The sequence below is a fragment of the Charadrius vociferus genome, unplaced genomic scaffold, assembly GCF_000708025.1.
Source record: "Charadrius vociferus isolate BGI_N301 unplaced genomic scaffold, ASM70802v2 scaffold82, whole genome shotgun sequence".
NCBI lineage: Eukaryota > Metazoa > Chordata > Aves > Charadriiformes > Charadriidae > Charadrius > Charadrius vociferus.
In genome coordinates, this window is record NW_009647401.1 from 2,601,369 (window position 1) to 2,622,491 (window position 21,123).

Here is a 21,123-nt window from a genome sequence, read left to right on the forward strand (position 1 = left end):
GTTTCCTGCATTACAGCAAATACTGGGAAACGAGTGGTTTGTTAGGCTGAGAAGCGCTAAGCGGTTTGCTTACTTCTGGTTGCCTGTGTTTAGGTAAAACATTTATTGCATCGCAGATCAGGGTGAGAAAGAGTCCGCATGCAATTGGCACTCACTCTGCAAAGTGTCGGTGTGCATGGATGTGCCTAACAAGATTGTGCTTAGTGAGCTGATTGCTGTTCATAAAAATAAATGTGAGAGGTTCTTCAGTGCATGCTGGCTACCTTGCCCTGTAACACAGGTTAAGTCTAGCTATTAAAACAGGCTCACAATGCCAGAGAAAAGCTTCCTCCTGGGGTAGAAAGACTATGTATGAGCTATTCAGATGATTAAGCTGGTTCAGGGAAAAAGCAAAAGGCTGGAAAGCTCATGCCAAGAATTAATGAGAATTTGGCACAACTGAATTTGAAACGTAGCCTTGACTCTCCTTCAAACTCGAACTCCGGTCTTTTCCCCAAAACTACCCTGGATGAAATGATCAGCTTCCTGGCTAATATAACTCAGTTTTCTTTGTAAAGAGATTTTGCTTCCTGTTTTTAAAAAAACTTTGTAACAACCTGGTATTAAAATATATTTCAAAAATAAAATAGAATGAGTAAGCACAGGTAAGTTTTCGGGGATGTTGAGAATCTGTGCAATGATTTACCTTTACTCTTGTTGCAACTCCTGGTATTCTAAGAAGTCCTTCTGTTTCCAGAGTTGCCTCTTCTATCTGGGCAATCAGCTGTCAAACACAAAGCAAACTGCATGGATGAAGATGCCAACTAAAAATTACTAGTAGATAGTGCTGATATACCAGAGCCTTTATGTATGTATGTATGCATGCGTATGCGCATGCACATATGTAACAAGTACAAACACAGTTTACAAATGGATTACAGTTGTTGTAGAAAAAAAAATTTAACATGGCTCTTACCTGTTTTATGAACACTATTAAAGAAGAGTTTGTCTATTTTATTAAAGAAGAAAACTGTATTTTCTTAGACCTGCTTCAGACACTGAAGCAACTTTTTTCCAAAATTACTGTCTTAAAAAATAAATCCCAATTAATACCCTTGTTAAAGTATCTCTAAAGCAAAACAATTAAGGTAACATTGGAGATACAGTACTAACTTTCTCACAAATGCAACTTTACCAGAGAAGACCTAAGCACTTTTAGGCTCTAAGAAAGCTTCAGTTTTGAAAATCCTGGCATTTTCCTAACAAACTCAACAGTTTGCAGTCCTACATATGGCTTAGATAAATCAGCTGAAATTCTATAAAAGTACTTAAAACACATATCATAAATTCTGTTTCTCTACAAGATATGCCTAGAAGTATTCCCTGAAGGATGGATCTAAGAGTATTGAAAAGAAATTTGTAAATGTCAAAAGCTGATGACATCATTTTAGCACAAATGGTTCTCACAATGTTTAATTAGGGCAGTGCCTTTGTTACATACCTTCCTGCGCTAGCTCAAGTAAGAAAAATTATGCAACACAGTTGTGTTTTCTCCATTTACAGAAATTAAAGGGGGTTTACCTACCACTGTATTTAGGTAACTGATAAATGCTGATAATGAACAGATAATGAAAAAAGATCAGACAGAAAAAGCCACGAAGTTAGAAAACAGCACTAAAGGTGTCACCCTGGTATATCTTCCTTGGTAAGGAAAAGGAAAAGTGCTAACTGGCCACATCCAACTCTCACTGTACCCAGCTTACAACAGAGCAGTGGCTGCCGCTCTCATCTGTTGGACACAAAGACGCTGTGGGCATGTTATGTGATTTGCCACCATGACCACGTCTAGGGGGAGGCAAGGTCTGGTGTCACTGCCAGCGGCCACGACTTCTTCACACACACTCACTCACAAGTGCCCCCTTGGCAGGCAGGAAGAGGTGCCCGCTGGCCACCACCAGCCTCTTCCCTGCAGGAAATCCCCTCTACATCTCTGTCAGAGCTGCTTTGCATGGCTTCCTTAGCAGGCCAGAGACCTGAATTACTATCAGCAGAAACTGGTGGAGATACATAGATTGGTATTACCCTCAGATTTTCCAGTCAAAAGAGCCCTAGGCTAAATTATGTCATTATTTTAAACCACAATTCCTCAATGAAATAAAAACCAGGTGTATTTTTTTTTGTTAAAAGTTTGGGTTTTTTTAAATGAAGTAGCATTCCTATTAGCTTACTGTGTTTCATTTTAGTGATGACCAAGGTACATTCAAAAATCAGCATGCAAAAAAATGTTCTTTCTTGCACTTTATATAAATCCCCTATTCTTGGAAGGCATGTGCTGTAGAGAACAGGCAGGAGAAATTGGAAACTTTTTCTTTTCATATTCTCATTTAAAGAAAAACTGTATTCCAAATGACACCTTGCAAAACAAATCACATCTATAAGCTAGAAATGTTTATGTCGAATTTTCTTCCTGAAGAACTATGCTTACTATGTTGCTAGGATAGCACAGTGATCAATCACTTTTTGCCATTTGATTTCTTTTTTTCTAGATAGCATCTTTCCCAGAAATGTATTTTTACGATCCTGAGGAATTAATTTCTAGGCTGAATGATAGAGCAGTAGTTTTGAGAGAGTGATGCAAAACTACTTTTATTTTTCTGTTTCTTGAAAAATAACTTAACAAGCAGGTTCCCAAACCTACTGAAACAGTGATGACACAGCACTGAGTTTCTGTCAGTGTTAGGACAGGTCCACGCACTGTGGTCTCTCCCTTCTCATGCAATGAGACCTGTGATGTATTGGCAGTAAATCCAGCACCTCCATCATCTTTCCCATTATCTTCCCCATTACCGTAACATGATACAGGCTAAAGCACACCCCCATGTACTAAAGCAACAAATCTTCTAGAAAAGGGCGGCTGCTGCTACCACCAGAGGCAGTTACCTAGCCCGATTCCCACCCCCTAGCCACGTGCCTTGTGGCCCAAATCACTTCTGAAAGGAGAAAACCACTTCCGAGAAAAGTAGGTTCAGCCTCTGGGCCAGGGATTGAGAATTTCTATGGAGTTTCAAGTATCTGCTCTGACAAAAATAAAGGGCAGCCTTAATAATAATGGAAGTTACACCACCTTTATGAAATGGAATTTGGCTCCAGGGTTTTTTTATGCTGATTGCTAGTTTTCACAGGCTTATTAGTAAACTTGCCTAAATCATGGAGACCAGTTGTAACAAAACCTGAACTTGATTCCTTTAACCCAAAATACATCTGAGACAAAGCAAAGTATCACATTTACTGAATTACTAAGTAAAGCTGCAAACAAAAGTTACAATAACTTTGATTGATTAGAGTAATAAACTGAAAAATGTGCTACAGGGAGCAAACAAATCAAGGACAAAATGTTATTTGTTTGTCATTTGCAGGTATGTAACAAGTTGACTTGATCGTGCCTATTTACCTTTTGAAAAATTAGTGGGATCTTGGTTCCTGGCACCTTCTTCTGATCCTGTTCCAGTAAAACTGACAGTGGGACACCAAACAAGCCAGAGTCTGAAGAATAAAGCAAAAGAAACTGAGGTATTACCCACATCTGTTCCAGTGCATGTGATAATGGCATAAACCCACATTTTTGAAGCGATAAGCTTATTCAATACATTCACAGCTATTGACCTTTTGTTCAAAGTGTTTGAATGCCTTCGTCAATCGAGTTATTACACAAAGCATTCTGGCTAAAAGGATTCATTCGTCTCTTTCTTTGACCATAAATCAGAAGTCTTCTGTTCAGACTTCAGATTGCCATCCACATATTCTGCAGTACAGTGAAGCGAACTGCATAAATGAACCATCTGCGTGGTTCTGTTTTGCAGAATGGGTGTGATGATGACCCTGTAATACAGATCTTCATCACTCAATGCAAGTTATTATTGTTAAGATACCAATGGACTGAGTAAAATATCCAGAAATTTGGCTACCAAAATAAGACAGATGTAATTATCACCCAGAGCTACTCTGAACACTTCTCTATCACTGTTTTGAAAGCAGCTTTTCAGCCCCTGTGTTTTCGCATTATGCAACATTGGCAGGATAGCAAGATCACCATCTTGCCAAAGGTGTTTTGCTTTTTGCTTTTTTTCTTTTTTTAGTAAAAGCAAAAGTAAAGTTGAGTTGTGGTTAGAAAATAGCCTTTACAATAGTGCTAAAACAATGCAACTGAAAAAAAAATAATGGAATCTTGTCTCAGTTAATCTAGCCCTGATGCAAAACAAACCTTAGTCTTCAAGTAAATGGGACTCCCATGTGTTTTTGGCCCAGCTGAATAGAAGTGAATGACCATTAAAGAGAGCTATACTAAGTAATGACTAACCCAAAGATGGCTGACATAGAACTTCTCCGTCTTTAGTACTGGTAATTGCTGTATGTGCAATTTTTCTGAAACAGCACATAACACTACATGCAGCTAAAAACTCCTGCTTGGTATGATGCCGCGCCAATATTGAGCACAGAACAGCTGTAATTACTAAAACGATGTCAGCCCTTGAGGGAACGTCAAAGGAGAATATATGTCAAAGAAACATGTTTCAGTGCCAAATCAGGGAGTTCTTGTATCTCTATCAGCATAAAAAGTCTACCTATAAAAGATGCAGGGACTTATACATACAGTAAATATCCATACCCCATAGTTTTACCATCTTGAAGATCTTGTCAATAATAAAAGTTTCTAATGAGATGAAGTTGGAGAAACAAACTGTAGGAGGTCAAGAGAAAGGCAGGGATGGACACAGCACAGCGTTCCCCAGAATTATGTTTTCATCATCTTTACATACTCAAGCACAAAGGGGAACAGCCAATAGATCTGCCATTGTATAAGTCAATTGGCCAAACAACAATTCAGGAGTAAAGAGGTGAGGGTCAGGTAGAGCAACAAAGCACTGAAGGCATCACATTGCAGAGGCAGATTTGTGTGGCAGAAAGGGTGACGTCATTGTCTATTACCTACACATTTCCATGCACCTAGGCCATCTTTTTTAACTTTTAAAAAAGTTTTTAATCAATTCAAAGTTTTTCATGAATGCCTGTCATTCAGATAATAATGCTTAACAATAAATTTGGTAAGAAGAATAAATTAAAACCAAGACAGAAAATACAAGAGAAGAAAGTCTTCTGACTCTGTTTTTTAGCGAAAGCACAAGCACTTCTGCAAGAAGAAAATGCTTTTAAAGGATCAAGGCCTCGTACATGTTTCTGTGTATGCCTTTTGCATTTAAAAAGTCATTTTGTACTACTTTAAAGTGAAGAACATATTCTGAAGAATCTATTGTACCTTGCTATATATCTCTCAACCCTCTCTGTTGCTTTCAATTATTTAAAGTGAGCTGTCACATTCACTGAACCTTGACAACAGGGTTTTGGCCCAAGCAGGCTTGTGATTAACTGGTAACACATTTCAAGCTCTTGTAAAGTGTTTAGCAGAAGCCAGAAATTCAGAAAACAAACAAAGCACTGAAAACTTCTAGCATCTTTAAATTGGTTTCCATGCACCCATGTTCCCAAGAAAAGCACTGTGATTATACATATGCTCCAAGGGCTTGCACAGCAAAATAACCTGTTGCAGCTGTCTTGACATCCTCTGCAACAGCCCAGATCTTCCACTTAATATGATACCATTCAGCATAAAAACTGAATTATGGTCTGAGTAAATACTGGATGGGCAAGGCCTACGTGACACAGGGAAGTTTGTACCACACAGAAGAGGAAAGCAGGTGACAAAGGCTTCCAGCATCTCCAGCCAAGAGCAATGAAAGCAAAAAAGTCAGGTAGAATCACAGAATCACAGAATTATTTAGGTTGGAAAAGACCTTTAGTATCATTGAGCCCAACCATAAAAGTACCTACCTTCAGGAAAGCAGGAAAAGAATACCCACAAAGAGCACATACACACGCCCTCCCAGGAAATATATCAGCACATACAAACTTCTGTGAGGCAATTCTTCCTGCCCAGCACACTACTAAGATAGTTCCCCTTCTTCACTCAGTGACTCACCTGAGTTTTAACTTTAGACAAAGAGCACGGTCCCGTAGCTGGAGTGACTATGTGCATGAACTTGCTTTAAGTTCAAATCAAATCAAATGCTGCTCAGGACCTATGTTACCATTTATATAATAATATAAATTTTCTGCTGGAAAATCATAAAGAACTGGATGCATTTGTTTTATTGGATTAAATCAGACCCATTTGGTTCAGAATATGAAACACCGACTCACCTTTGGTTTTTACTTTTACAGCTTTTTGCTGCTTGAATTCTGTCCCAAGTATGTCATAGAGAGCAGTTAATTCAATCAGTGCTAAAGAATAGACTTTCTTCATGTCCTGAGGGGCCAGGTCACCAATCTTTGTGGTACCTGTTTTGTCCTTCGGCAGCCTGAAATTCTAAAAGCAGAGATTTGCAGCAGAGTGAATAATCCATAACAAATTACTTAGCTCGAAGGCTGTGCTTCCTTCAGGGCACAACCTTTCATCATGAAGCCTGCTGTTACTGACTAAATCACGGGAGAATCCCTCAAGTAGGTTAAAAAGCAGATGATCTCAAAATCATCGGAGGATTTAGGTTCCTAGTGACTTCTGGAGGTCATTTAATTCAACTGCCTGCTCAAATCAAGGCTAAATTCAAAGTCTGATAGTGTTGGTTGTTGTGTTGTCCAACTGAATTTTGAAAACTCCCAATAATCTCTATGGGCAACCGTTCCAGTCCTTAATGCTCTCACGGGGACTTTTTTTATTTTGCAAAACAGAATTTCCCCTGTCGTCACTTGTGTCCATTGCCTCTTGTCCTTTCACTGTGCACCTCCAAGAAGAGTCTGGCTTTGTCCTGCGTGTAACCACCTCCCACACCACCACGTTCTGCATCCTTTTGCAATTTATAGTGGTGGAAACGGCTGTCCATGAACAATCCTATGCATGTGCAACTGGGATAGAAAACCCTTGTCACTTATGCACACAAAATAACATATTTGGCTGCCATATTGTAATAATAAAGGGGTTCCCTTCTTAGGGAAGGGGGATCCTTAATTATGGCTCATTTCTACTGAACTAAATGCTCAGAAGCTGAAGTCAGAGACAAATATAAGGAATTGAGCCGAGAGGGCGAGGGAGAGGAAATTCCCAACTCACAGAGCTTTTTAACTCTTTCTCTCACCAGCTGGCTTCTAAGTAAGACTCTTGCCTGTGCCTGACATGAGCAGCATGTGTGACGCAAAGCAGGAAGGTTGACAAGACCTTCTTCCATTTGCAAAGATATATTATACTCCAGAATGATTTTCTCATCCCGTAAAAACCCAGTGATAGTACAGATGAATTGGTGGTTGTGGTACATGACTACAAGGGCACAAACCAAAACATAAGCATAATTTACAAATTGTAGATAAATAGTCAGTTTCCTGCCTTGAGGTTTCATTGACTTGCACAAACATGTATGTTTAAAAATAACTGCCAATGACAAAAGTGCAACAAATAAAAAATGAAGATTTAAATAGGTAACTCCCTTTTTTTCCTATCATTTTGCAACTCCTTTCATCACTGAAGGAGAAATCCGATAGCCATGTCTTTGAGCAATCCTTCATAACACTAACTAAAAGTATAATTAATATATGTATTATGCATACATATATGCACATATATACAGAAGTAAGTTAGAGTACAGCAATCGTTTCCTTGTTACAGGCTGCATTAGAGAAACATGACTCAAACACTTTAGAATCCATTTCTAAATAGCCATTAGTGTCTGGTTTATAATGTTTAAACTAGGATACATGGGGTAATTACTATTTGAAGAACTGCATGTGTCCTTATCTAAATTAAGTGTTTGAAGAACTGTGAAACATCATTACTTTGGACACTATGTTTACTCAGACATGTTTGCATACACTGTTAGGGGGAAAAAAAAGATGTTTTTCACACCAGTCATTAGTTTACAAGTCACAGGTAACTGCATATTCACGAACTGTTAGGTAGAGAGAGATCCTCAAAGAGATGCCTGAGGATCAACAACAAAATGCCCTGGAGGATCTTCTTTTGTATTTATTTGAATTCAACCAGAACGAGCCATTTTTTCTTACAAGTTGGAAAGTAAAACTGAGCAGAAACCCTTGATTTCTTGCCATTTGACCTTGGACTTCTACAGACCATTCTGTTCTTCATTTTCATCCCTCATCTATCTGCACTGGATAACTGCACAAGGTTTCTACAGGCATCCACCAACCCTTTTTAAATGACAACAGAGATTTTTATTACGGAGGCAAATCATCTCACCTCAGACAACAGCAAAAGGGGCTGTAAACAAATGAAGTAAGGATACAGTTTGTGTACAATTACCACTATTCCAGCTTAGTATTACCAGTCCATTGTTGCTTAAACATAGAGTGCATTTTGCCAGACAGACAATGACAAAAATAGGCATAAAAGTAATTACTTCCATGTTATTGAGAATACTATTACCAAAAATGAGTTGTCTTGAGAAGGTCTATCTCCACGAAGCTGGATCTTATGATGTTCTAAATCTAATTCACCCACTATCAGATAAATACCATCCAAACAGTACCACTAGTAAAAACAAAGAATGAGAGCAATAAATAGGAAACACTTACCGGGAGAAGAGTGTCACCCCCTCCACCCTTGCACATTTTGCCTACTGAGCTGTCTTTGAGATTAGCTGCCTGTTCTGCAAATGGTATCTCTAAATTGATGTCAGTGTCCGAAAACGGCATGTCTTCAGGTGGGCTCTTCTGCTCATCCCTTCCAAGACTGAACTTTGGACCTGAAAACAAAGTAAAAAAACCTAATAATCAACAGGAGCACAATTGAGCACCACTCAGTGCATGAGAGTAAGTTTAAAACCAAGTAGAAGTTAATGCTGTGCAAGGGATGGACTTTCTGGTTGCAAATTCACCTATTTCTGCATTTTTTTATATCAGTCGAAAATTTAGCTTATTACAAGGGTCCACCTTTTGTAATTTTTCTTGAATAATTCTGTCAAGGCATGGAGTTTTCTCCTATTTATTTACTATGAAAGGATAAAGCCAATCACCTCAAACAAACAGCAGACTCCCAGAATCTTCCAGAGCCAAACAGCTTTGGCATCAGAAGTTTCTTGCCATCAAACACTTTCCAGCCTCAAAGACTGTCACATCTTGCAACCAAATCATCAATTCTTCCTGCTGTTAAAATTTCAAAAGCAAAAGAGAATGTTTCCTGTATGATCCAAAGCACTAACATCTGGGAATAACAGGGAGTACACTTATCATGTCTTTGTCCCAACATTCTTGTCCTCACCTCACTTTGAAGAGTCTACATTCCTCAAAACTGTTTGGACACGTTTCTATGACACAGGGAAGGACTAAATACACAACAATGGCCTTACTTCTCTTTCTTTGTTCCTTAAAGGAATCAAACACTAGACAAATTTAGAATATTTTTTTTAAAAAAACAACAGAAGGAATAAAGGGCAGAGGCAGTTCTGCTTTTAGAAAAAGAAGACATCTAATTTCATAGTAAAATAACCGTCGCTTTTTAGTCTGAAGCTAAAATACATCATGAAAGAAGCAAGAGGAAAATTATATTGTAAATAACACTATTTAATACAAAGCATCAGAGACAGTTTAGCGAGAGAAAGATTCTGATCTCTCCACCATCTCTCTTGTGATGTGCTGCTTCTTAACATCCAGGACTAGGTTCCTTGTACAAGACATTACAAATACCTTGCAAGTATTTGTGATGAAATTCAGGCTTTCTTCAAACCAGCACAAATATAAAAAAATCAATCCTGCTTATTTCAATGGGACCGTGATTCTGCCACTGGCTCCTACCCGCAGGAGACTGCAGCCTGTTCAAAGCTAACATACCACAAGTGCAGGAAAAGTGGGATGGAAATGGACATGAGTGGAGAAGGAGAACCACGAGCACTACGTATGCTTTAGTGTAATAATATTGTGTAACATAATAGATTAATTTCTTTACACCGCTGTGGAAAATTTTTGTATGGCCTGGAATAACTATGCGAAACCAAGCCAGAAAAAAAAATCCCCCAAAATAGTTACAGCTACAGCAACATTTGACATTGAAGCAGGGGAAAGGCTGCAGATAGGCTGATTAAGAGAGAAGTCATCAGGGAAGTGCTGCTCCACACCGATACTTTCAGTTGTCTGCAAAAGAGCTGAGCTGCAAGTACGCAACCCAAACAGTATCTGAAGCATCAAGTTTAAAAAAAAATAAAATACATCAGCTAGAAAATTTTTCTGAATCGTATCCGCATCTAATTGAAAGACTATACAAAAAACAAGACCAGTCTCGGATATTCTTCAGAGTGAGTCTTGAAAATGATCTCAGTCTGCTGGGGCCGAACTCAGGGGACCTGACAGGCAAGTGGCTGCAGTCACCACAGCCACTCTCTGGTAGGGCACAGCACTTTATGCAACCACTGGTACTTCAATGAGATACTTCCAGAAAGAGAAGGTGGATTTCAGCTAACACTTTGACTCTACTTACAACCAAGCAACGCTGTGAGAAGTAAAATAAAACATTTCCAAATTTTGCCTGTTGTGTGTGTTACTCACCACCTGCTCTTTCCAGAGTAGCTTCTCCTCACTTTCCATAGACCCCGAAAGGCGTCTGGGGCATACGCTAAAGATTAAGCTGATCCTGAAACTAGAGCTGCTCCTTTCGGTAAAGAGATATATGAGACTCAGTAACCAAACATATCCAAGGTCAAATTCATCCTTGGCTTCGATCTTCAGCCTCCCTGTGAGTATATCTGTATACATCATGTAAACTGTTTAATGTATCCACACTAAAGGAAAACAGTTCCCGTCCCCCCAGGACTTTTGTCATGCTAATGTGGCCTATACGTGACCTACATACTTCCTACCAGCCTGGGAGGGATCTGATGTTAACAAACAATACAGCAGTAGCTCTTATTTCAGTCCTGTGGTCATAGGAAGGTGCTGTGTAAAGCAGATGTCTTGATAATGCTGTGCACATTTTAAAGGTCTGGAAATGCTGCTGTAGTGGGGAATTTCTTCTTGATCGCGTAGTCTTGCTCCTATTGTTGTGGATTCGCTAACTAGGAAGCAGCTGTAAGAGGAAGCAGCTTTGGTATTCTGCCAACCTGCCAACTGCATGCAATATTTCATGAGAGGAATGCAAGTGTGATACAGAAAAATGTAAATATTGTCTCTAAGGATGTGGAAACTGTGTTTTACATTACTCCTGTACCCTTTCCTTGGTTCACAGTGCTATCTAAGCATCAGATAAAATGATGGGAATTATTCAGGAGCGGGGTGGGTGCTGCGTTTTGGGTTTCTTTTTAATAGGATATGGAAATAGCGGAAGTGTCAACCTTGCTATTTCCCAGTTTTGCTAGAGAATCTAAAGTATACCTCGCTGGAGCTATGCTGATAGATCTTAATTTATAATTGGAAAGGTGGAATGGCTGATTTAGGGTTTTTTTTTTACACTGACAAAGCATTTCTCTAAAATGCTAATTCATAGATGATTTTAAATAGAAAATAAAAAACTTTGTAATCTTTTTACTAACACTCTATCGCTCCAGCCATAGATTACTCATTTATCATGTAAAATGAAAAGCAGAAACAAAGTCTTTAATTAAAATATACAACCACCTTTCCCTATTTTTCTCCATCAAGAAGCAAACATCACAGCTCTTTTCCCTCATGGTACATGTAGTTCATGCAATTCTTTCATCCATTTGCCAGATCATTATGCTTTGAGGTTGCCCTTACACAGTGGTTTTATCTAACGTTCTTCCCTTGTAGCTAATCCTGTGTGTTCAGGACAACTGCAGTCCCGCAGTAAAATGACTTTTGCTGCTTCCCGATATAACCTAACGTGTATTTAGCTTTTCATCTGCTTTATATTTTCCTTTTTATTTCTTGAGAGGTCTCAACCAACACGGTTATTTACTCCTTTTCAAAGGCTTCCAAAGATAATTACTTTTTTTCTTTCATAGCTGTTGAACATATTGCTAGTCTTTAGTGACTGTTATGGATTGTTAAAATGATAACGTCTTTGGACAGCTTAATACATGACTCTGAATTTTCTTTTCGTTTCCTGTAGACACATTCTGTACCTACATGAAAGAAAGAGGCACTTAAAGCCAGTAAGTGAGGGTCCTTCCAAAAAAACCCTAATATTCATCTACCAACAAAAAGTCTTAGGAACTCATTAAACTGTTCTGTTTGAGCAGGATCAGGCAGAAAAGAATAAATACATAATGGCTTCATTTATTCCCTGAGTTTGCTTACATTGTTTAGGTAAGAAACAAGGTGTGTTAGACTGGCACGAAAGGAGGAATGAGCACAGGTTCACGCAGGCCATGTATGCTCTAAGGCCAAACCATTATCATCCTCAGTCTGGCAGAAGCACTTGGGAATGAAGCATTCAAGTACCAAATTGAACAGAGACATCACCTTTGGAGAAGGGCCAGTCATTCATTCTAACAGTTTTAAGACATCTCAATTTAAGCTTTGGATTTTCTTTATAATGTCTGAGATGATATTCGTATTTTTCAGGTAAAACTGGCACTACTTCCCTGTCAAAGGGGGTTTCCATTTTAAAATAATGTCTTTGGATTTGGATTTCATAAGCATTTTTTATCTCTGCAATATCAGGCATCGTTTACTTTGTGTAACACTAATTTTCTCATCATTCTGGAGAAAAGATCACAACACAGCACGGAAACAGGTGCGGTGCTTTTAACACCACCAAACTAGCATGGTTTGACTGCAAAATTGAACTGATTTTTTCTTCCTGCTCCAATCTTGGGAGCAGAGCCCACTTTAGCATGTTGACAAGAGCAGAAGTGTATCAGGATGTAAGCAGACTGCATTTGCCATCCACATCGCAATCTGTGCTGAGGAGAGCTAGCATATGGGATTTGCCTTTCAGAACTTCCCATTTCTGAAGGGTTCACCAGGGCCACTGGGAAAAAAAGAACCAGATGTGATAAAAACTCTGTAATAATTGCTTGGTAATTTTCCAGCTCTGACTCCTACAGTGCAGTTTATTGACACAAGCACCAGGCATCTCTTCCTTCCCTTGTGCTGAACCAGCAGTCTGGCAGTCCTCCGAATTTTTCACTGTTCTTATTGGAGTGAGGTTTGCTGAGAGGGAGGAAGGGAAGGATTAATGGCACTTCTGGAAACACACAGATTTGGTGATATTCAGGGCTGGTTTATATTCATTTCTTCCACTTCAACTTCCATGCACATCCTGTATTGTCTGTTGCTGTTTTCTAAGTCTAATCCTAAAGTAACCATTTTTCCAGAATACTACTGGTTAGTATTCTATAACTGGTGCAGAAGTTTATTTGGTGGCTTAATTACAGATAAGTAACTTGCGGTAGGGAACTTGATCTGCCTGCCTGACTATTTAAGTGGCTATAGGGTTCAGTGTAACACCTATGGGCTATCCAGTCCCCCGGAAGAAGAAAACCCAACATACAAACAATGCAGAATAGCAATCCGGTATCTTAAAGCTTAAATGGCTGCCAGTTAATATCCTGATCTCCACAGTGATAGCTATGGTAGCATAACAGACATGGTGCAACCCCTACTTCGAAGAAACCTAAGATGATGGCAGGGCAGCCACGCTTTTATTATTGGACCTGAAGAACAGCAGAAAGCTTTGTCAAAGTCTTTCATTAAAATTCATACTCTAAAAACAGAAACTATGGAACCAGCTAAGGACTTCTGTGATGCTCTGTCCTACCTGGCAGTGAGAGGGAGGGGTGTCCCACGGGTACGGCACCCGTCTTGTGTAATCACACGCTGTTGAACATAACCCAGTCCTACGCACACAGAATGCTATTTCTTTTCCATTTTCCTTAAAAAGGTAAACAACTTTTTCCTTCCATCCCTGTTTTTGTTTTGCATTTTGAGCTGCAGATATATAGCCAGTTCTCACTTTCTTTGGATGTTTATAGTCCATTTGTTTTTGTTCTCTTGTACGCATTGATGAGCTTATGTATAGTGCTTCATTTCCTGTACTGTACAGCAGAGATAAACCAGTAGGGATAAATTAAGTATCAGGAAAGACCTAAGCATAAACTATGAGAGGAGACTTCTCCCAGATGACTCCATTATAAGACGATCGCTGGTAACAAACAAGGTCTCCCAGGTGGCGCAAAGGATGCTATCTACAGCCACTCTTAAAAACTTGACAACACTACAACACAGGCCAGAACAGTTTCTCATAAGAATTTCATTTTCTTTTGCTGAAAAGTTACTGGAAATATGGACCTATGTAGCTGCTTGTGTAGTTGAAAGCCTACAAAGCAAAAGGGAAAAAAAAAAAAAAAAGAGTTGTTTGTCATTACCTTTTGTTCCATCTTGTGTTTCATTTTTGTTTTCACTTGTTCTCACAGTTGAGGGTTCACTTCCATCACAGACCTAAAAAAGGAACAATAAATATGCATGCCTATAAAAAACAAATGTATGGTTGTAGAAACTCCTTTGACTCTGTGCAGCACTAAACCACATACTCCTGCAATTCAAGACCGTGCAGAAGCACACCTGTGTGTTTCCATAGAAAACCCTTTGCCGAAGTCTACAGGGATCTGAAATCTAGGTAATTAAAAACTAACTAATGAAGTCCATTCCCCACTCTTCCTAAAAGGATAGGTGGGTATAAGCCTTAACTTTCCAGAGTTGCAAAGAATACGAAAATGTATTCTTTGACCTAAAGCCATAGTTTGTATTGTAAAGGATACAGAAAGGGAATCTGGAGGAGACATTTTGACGGACTCAGCCCAAATTCCTTCCTCTTGCAAAATCTTACATGGTTGCCTCCCCTACAGAACAATCCCATCCCTTTTGCAGGGCAGCCTGACATTAGTATCAGTGCTTACAGCTTAGATTCCCAGCAGCAAAACTAGGACTCTTCAAAGAGCCAACAAAACAGGAAAGGATTTGAACCATCTTCTCCTTTTGACAATGCTACACTACCCAGTCTCAAAATTTGTCACATTCCATGAAATGGATCACACCTACTATAGAAAAAACTATTTCAGAACACGTAGAAAATCTATACCCATATATATGTATGGGTATATACATGGGTATAATTTGTGTGTAAAAATGTGTATGGGTATACTCATACCCATATACATATGGGTATACCCACGTAGTATTTTTTTTTAACTTTTTGGCAACTCAAATAAACAATGAATGTTTAGCACTCTGGATTTTTAATGGTATTTTACTCAAGCACTGTATAACTCCATACTTGCTGAGAAAAAAATAAATCAAGTTTTAAAGATTTCTCCTACCAACACAAACCTGTGTATTTACTTTTTTTTAAAATCAGGGATCTTGAGAGGTGGAAGAAGACAGCATGACTGTCCAGAAAATCATTACTGTTTCACAGAACAGTGCAAGCAGACTGGGAAGCTGTCAAGGTACCAAAAGTCCAGCCTCTCTTTGGGAATATGGCAGGAAATTTAGTAGAAACATCAACACAATTGTTGCGCTGATGCGAAACATTAACACTATTGTTTTACCTTTCCTCCCGCTTTCCTGCAGGTGAAGGGAGGTTATAGGAATTTTGAGGGCTATTATTAACCTGGAATGACTTCATACAGCTGCAGATGGCTTCAGTCCTCTCCTGTTACATAAAAAGCTTCCAAATGATGGGACAGTAACAAAGCACTGAGGTAAGTTACCTAGGGAGGTTGCAGAAGCTACTTCACTACAGGCTTTCTGTGAGAGATTAGATGAGTAACCACAAGCAATGACTTCTGGATAATCATCTTGCTTCAGAGAAATGAATGTAGTATAGTTCTGAGGGCCTACACTTGTACTACTTTATTTCAGTCAAGGAGACATGTTTAGAAGGATTCTTTTTTTCCCCCCAGTTATTTCTATATTTAATAAATATTCTGACCTTATACATCTTAAATGTTTACAATCATATGCCTGTTTGTATTACTTCTCACTGATGTCATCAATATCAAAACATGTAGTTTAAGAGACACAGACGTCTACTGAACAACGTGACATATGATTTTCAAACATTACAATGTGTAGTTTAAATACAGGAACATGAGTATTTCTTGTGCTTTACTGAAATAACATACTTGAAAGGGAAATTATACTGCTTTAAGCTATATGATATTTTACCTAAATTGCTCTGCTATTACATCTTGTAATTTTTAGGTGTAGTCAATTCCAAATCAGATCCCAGATAGCTTTTATGGAGTTAATATCCCTTCTACAACCACAGGCAAAGCAGAACACTGAAAGGGAAGCTGTGCCTCCAGAAAATACATCTGAGTTTGCAAACACCCCCACTACATTTCACCTCTACTGAATCTGAAAGGAGTTGCCAAAGGAGAGGAAGCTGTTGGGAGAAGGAGGAAGTTAAATCCCCTCAAAATTCACCATGCTTTCCAGTGCCACTGCGCTGAATGGTGGCAGCAGCAGCGGTGAGAACGAGGGACAGAGCTGAGGTCAGGTAAGCTAGCCATACACTTTCATCAGGTCAGTCTTCTTACGGCTGAAGATCTTGTTTCTTTCAGGGGAGCAAAGAGGACACATACGCTTCTCCACAAGAAGGGGACTTCTTATCATAGTATACATGTACCTCCTTCCTCTTTCCTGTGTACGGAAGAGAAACTCTCCCATTCCATACCCCATGAGAGGCGATAGGGACCCTTCGGGATCTGTCAGAGCAACTTCCCACACACAGTTTAATGACACGCATAGGCCCTGGGAGTTAGTACAGGGTCTAAGCCCCAAGCTGACAGGCATAAAGACCTAGCCAAAATACAGTAGGTTAGGCTGATGTCCCTTTATTTTCCTTTTTTGAAAAAAAAAAAGAAACGAGCACCAGTAAGTGAGAGGTACTGCCCCCTGTCTGGCAGACCCCTCGAGATGGCTGCAGGGCACTACCACCCAAAGATATAAGTGGGCTTTTGGTAGCTCTTTGGGTGATTGTTGTAATGAGTTTTGCATGTGCATTAAAATTAATTCAGATTAATACCTTGACTGTGGAGTGGTTGTTTTATTAATCACCTTTAAGTAATATGAGGACAATATACATACTTCTTTCTACATACTAAAATTGTTTAATGCAATGTCAAATCTGGACCAATGCTATTCCCATAAATTCAGTAAAAAATTCCCTTGGAAATCAGTGAAAAGTTAGACACAAATCTTCTGGAAATATTCCTTTTGTGTCTGTGCATCCCTCTCCTCTTCCCCCACGCCTACACATCCCTCTCTTCTCTCTGCCAGAATCAAACAAAATGATGGACAGGAACTTACTTTTCCCTTTGAGTCATTTTGTACCCTGAAGATGTCTCTGACATCAGGAATCTGATGCTGTTTGTTTTTTTTCCTCATGGTTTGCGTGACAGTCTCTACTCTCTTTTCTACCGCTGCCTTCTGGGTTCGGGTCAGTGTGGACAGAAACACCATGCTTTCCAGGGAGTCACCAGAGCTCTCACCAAACAGATTTGACAGACCTGCCTCCTTCAGCCATTCTTCTTCCAGTTCTCCCTCTGAGCAAGGCAAAGAGAAAAAGGCATAAACGTTGGCTTTCAAGTACTGTTAAGCACACTGGATGTTAATAACATGGTATAGTTAATGCAGTTCCCAGGGAAAGTACTAAACAGATCCACAATTAGGAACAACTACTTACACTGTCATGACTTGTAAAAAAGCTATTGTTTCCAAAGAGCTTCAAAAGGGTTAACGTATGATATCAAAGTTTTTAAAATAGTTAAGCCAATACAGATTGCTAAGGAGCAATCTTTATTATAATCTACAGCACTTCTATTAAATCATGTATCATTTTATAAATGTACCTAGATATAAATGTGGATGGGGAAGTTTGAAAGCCTCTGATCACTGATGCTTCATTGGTTTTTAGTTCAATCCTCAATCTCTTTAGCTCCTTTACTGATATAGTTCTGCCCACTTTTCTTGATACATTAATCCTACAGCTCTCCACTAGCTCAATTTAATGAAGGACAAACCAGGCTACAGGAGTCACCTTAATGCTGTTTTTTAATCAGTTCTTATGACATGGTCTCCAGCCTGCTGACAGCCCACAAAACAATTGTTGTTTTAGTCTTATTGCTGATAAGGTATCCTTTATTGACAGATCACTACACATGATCTATCGACAGATCACTGCACATGAAAGAGGAGAAAGCGATTAAATACTGTCACCAATGGCAAAACTTCTGCTTCTGAAATCAGTATCTCTCCAATGATACTTTCTTTAAAACACTAAGTTCTGTCTGTAGCAGCTGAGCTTGTGCTGCACGCCAGCAACCCCCTCAAACATTCAAGCAACATTTCCATTTATCGGATATCTAAAAGTACTCCAAACCTGGCACGTCAACTTCACTATTGACTGTGGTTTCCCACAGTGCCCAGGGCACATCCAAGTGGGCACCTGGATATTAACAGCATTCAGAAAACAGACACAAATTTTAAGTATTAATTTTGCTATGGCTGTGCAAACAGTGAGCCTCTGACAAAAATCAGAATTTGTTATTAGGGCTGGAAAGAAAGGCTAGACCCACTCGCCAGAGCAGACATGAGCAAGGTATATCTCATCTCTCCCCTGCCTTGAATTTGCATGACCATGTCTCAAGCAAGCCCCCGTCCAGGCAGGCCCATCAGCCAGATGCAGTGTCCCACATGTTCAGGACTACTCATACCCGAGCAAGGTGTTGCACATTAGGCAAGGTGTGGGGCAGAGCAACATCTACTCGAGCTGATCAACTCAACTGAGCTGCCTCACTTGGGCTGCATGCCACAGTCAGCAGCTTGAGCTGGAATGGTAATTAGAGGGAAGAAGGCAATATATTATTAAAAAAAGAAATGGTGGGGTTTGGAGTGCAGAGCCGGAAGGCATAGCAGCATCAGTGAGCTGGGGTAAGAGAAGAGGCTCATGCATTGCACAACAATAGGCTCTGCTGCTCTGGAGACAGCCTCACAGCTCCGTCAGATGCCCTGCTCCCCAGGCACATGGGCTCAGAGCCTTGCTGCTTTCTCCAGCAGCCATGTTGCTACCCTCTTCAGAGCACTTGAAAACAGCAGTGATGTTTCAAAATGCCTAGGGAGGCAGAAGTGCAAATCCCTTTGAAAGCTAATGGAGCACATCTTCTCACTCATGGAGAGGCCATACCAAAACGCAAAACTCACCATTTTAATTTACTGAGACTGTAGGCCCCTTGTAAGAATAGAAGAGAGGCAGATACTGCACTGTTAAAAATAATTTTTGACAGAAGAATGGAATTAAGGATATTACTTCTCTTTTCTCTGATAGGACAAGAAAAATAAAGAAATTGCCCAACTTCTTCTAAGATTATGCCCTCAGGAGTGGCCCGTAATCGATGCTTCTGAGAAACACAAATAACACAACTGAACAGTCACAATAGTTACAAGTGTAAAAAGTTACTCACTAAACTTAAACTGGTTAATCATTGGCTTGTCTTCTAAAGCGTGAGGTTTCTATCCACAATAGCTACAATAACGAACAACATACACAAAGAGTGAAAGGGTAAGTTAGTTTAACAGCAAACCGCAAATAAAGCTTCAATTGTTGTGATTTGCAAGTACAGGCACCTTTCTGATGTTCTGCAAATACAGCTTAAAGGAAAAACAGCCTTTAACTTATCTCTGATAGAATTTTCTTTCAGGGCACTACCTGTTTCTGCTGATATGCATCAGAAGCAACAGAATTTTCAAAGTGGATGTTCAGCAGAGTGACCTCTTTTTTGATTTAAGCGTGTTTGGTGTGTGCCATCTCTTGAAATAAGACTTAAAGAAAAATCCCTAAATCAGCAAACTGATGATCATTCACAAGAACAGGTTTCATTACCATCTGGCTCTTTCACTACAAGTGCTACTCGTTCCTCATGATTATTTCCTCTGGTTTCATGGATGTTTTCAAGTTCTTTCCAATAGTCATCCATAGACAGTTCATCCAAGGAGTCCTGGGATCCTGAGCGGTCAAACGACGCTCCATCGGGGGTCTTCTTGGAATGGTCATGGTTCATTGTATACTGGCCAGACCGACGGCTACAAACATGAACCAAAAAGCAATTGTTGGTTAGCATTTTAAAATACAGGATATACTGACATCTGTGAAGGCATTTAGTAATGAATTGAGCCAAAATATCTAAGAAAACTACTGTCAACAAGCAAACCAATATATTAAAAATTATTGTTAATATCTGTAATATATTTTTAATTTAACATTTCTGCTATACCTATCTCCCAATCTAGAACAGCACAGGAGTCTGCATTAAAGAGAAAACAATGAATCCAAGTTCTAGTAATCCTAGTTACACCAAACCTGTAATTCAGCTCACAACAGTCAGTTCCACAAACTTCATGATAGATATCTTCCTAGCATCACCATTTATAAAGAATTTTTCAAAAGTGCCCTTCTACCTGAGTAAATTCTTATAGCTTGACAGTACCCCTACTTTTTTTCCTTTGCTATTCTGCTTTTATTTTTTATAAATGTTTAGTCTGGTATCAATGACCTTAATTACATCTGGGAAAGGACAAAGTGGAATTACTGAAGTTACAGTTTGTGAAGTAAACTGGTGAGTCCAAACATTTAATAAAGGCCACTATTTGTTTCTATCTTGCTTCCTCTTTAACTGAAAGCTTACTATTTTTATAGTCTGATGTTACTGGTTTTTGGTTCACCCTGCTAAATGTATGTTGCTAAAGCTTTCAAAAGGGATCTTTCATCTTAAGTATAGCTGCAACTAGAAAGAAGAAACCAACAAGCTGAAACCTTTAGGTCTCACCTTAACCTCATTAAGTCATTGCCAAAAATTACCACTGACCTAGCAAAGAATTGCTCTTAAAAAGTGTAAAGGTTAGAGTGATGTCATCCTTACAGTCCAATATACCGAATCAAAAGCCACCAACTGATTCAGAGTATCAGAAAGAAGATGTGGATTACATGAGCAGCAACCTGATCTAACCTCAGAGTTGGTCCTACTTTGAGTGGGAGGCAGATCGGACACGATGATCTCCAGTGGTCCTTTCTAAACTAAGCTACTCTACTATTATGACAGTGTATCAAAATTCTTCCTTGTATTAAAAAAC

At 39.3% G+C, this 21,123-nt stretch overlaps 1 protein-coding gene across 1 annotated transcript in view; it reads right to left on the reverse strand.

Moving 5' to 3' along the window:
* The window catches only part of ARHGAP18 (Rho GTPase activating protein 18), a 66,431-nt gene that overhangs the window by 17,552 nt on the left and 27,756 nt on the right, over window positions 1-21,123 (reverse strand). Inside the window, exons 3-9 of the mRNA XM_009880194.1 lie at window positions 19,877-20,076; window positions 17,305-17,540; window positions 14,358-14,430; window positions 8,614-8,783; window positions 6,235-6,400; window positions 3,431-3,522; window positions 686-763 (exon numbers count right to left, since the gene is read on the reverse strand). Coding sequence (XP_009878496.1) covers window positions 686-763; window positions 3,431-3,522; window positions 6,235-6,400; window positions 8,614-8,783; window positions 14,358-14,430; window positions 17,305-17,540; window positions 19,877-20,076 — 1,015 coding nt within the window. The remainder of the gene's footprint in view (window positions 1-685; window positions 764-3,430; window positions 3,523-6,234; window positions 6,401-8,613; window positions 8,784-14,357; window positions 14,431-17,304; window positions 17,541-19,876; window positions 20,077-21,123) is intronic.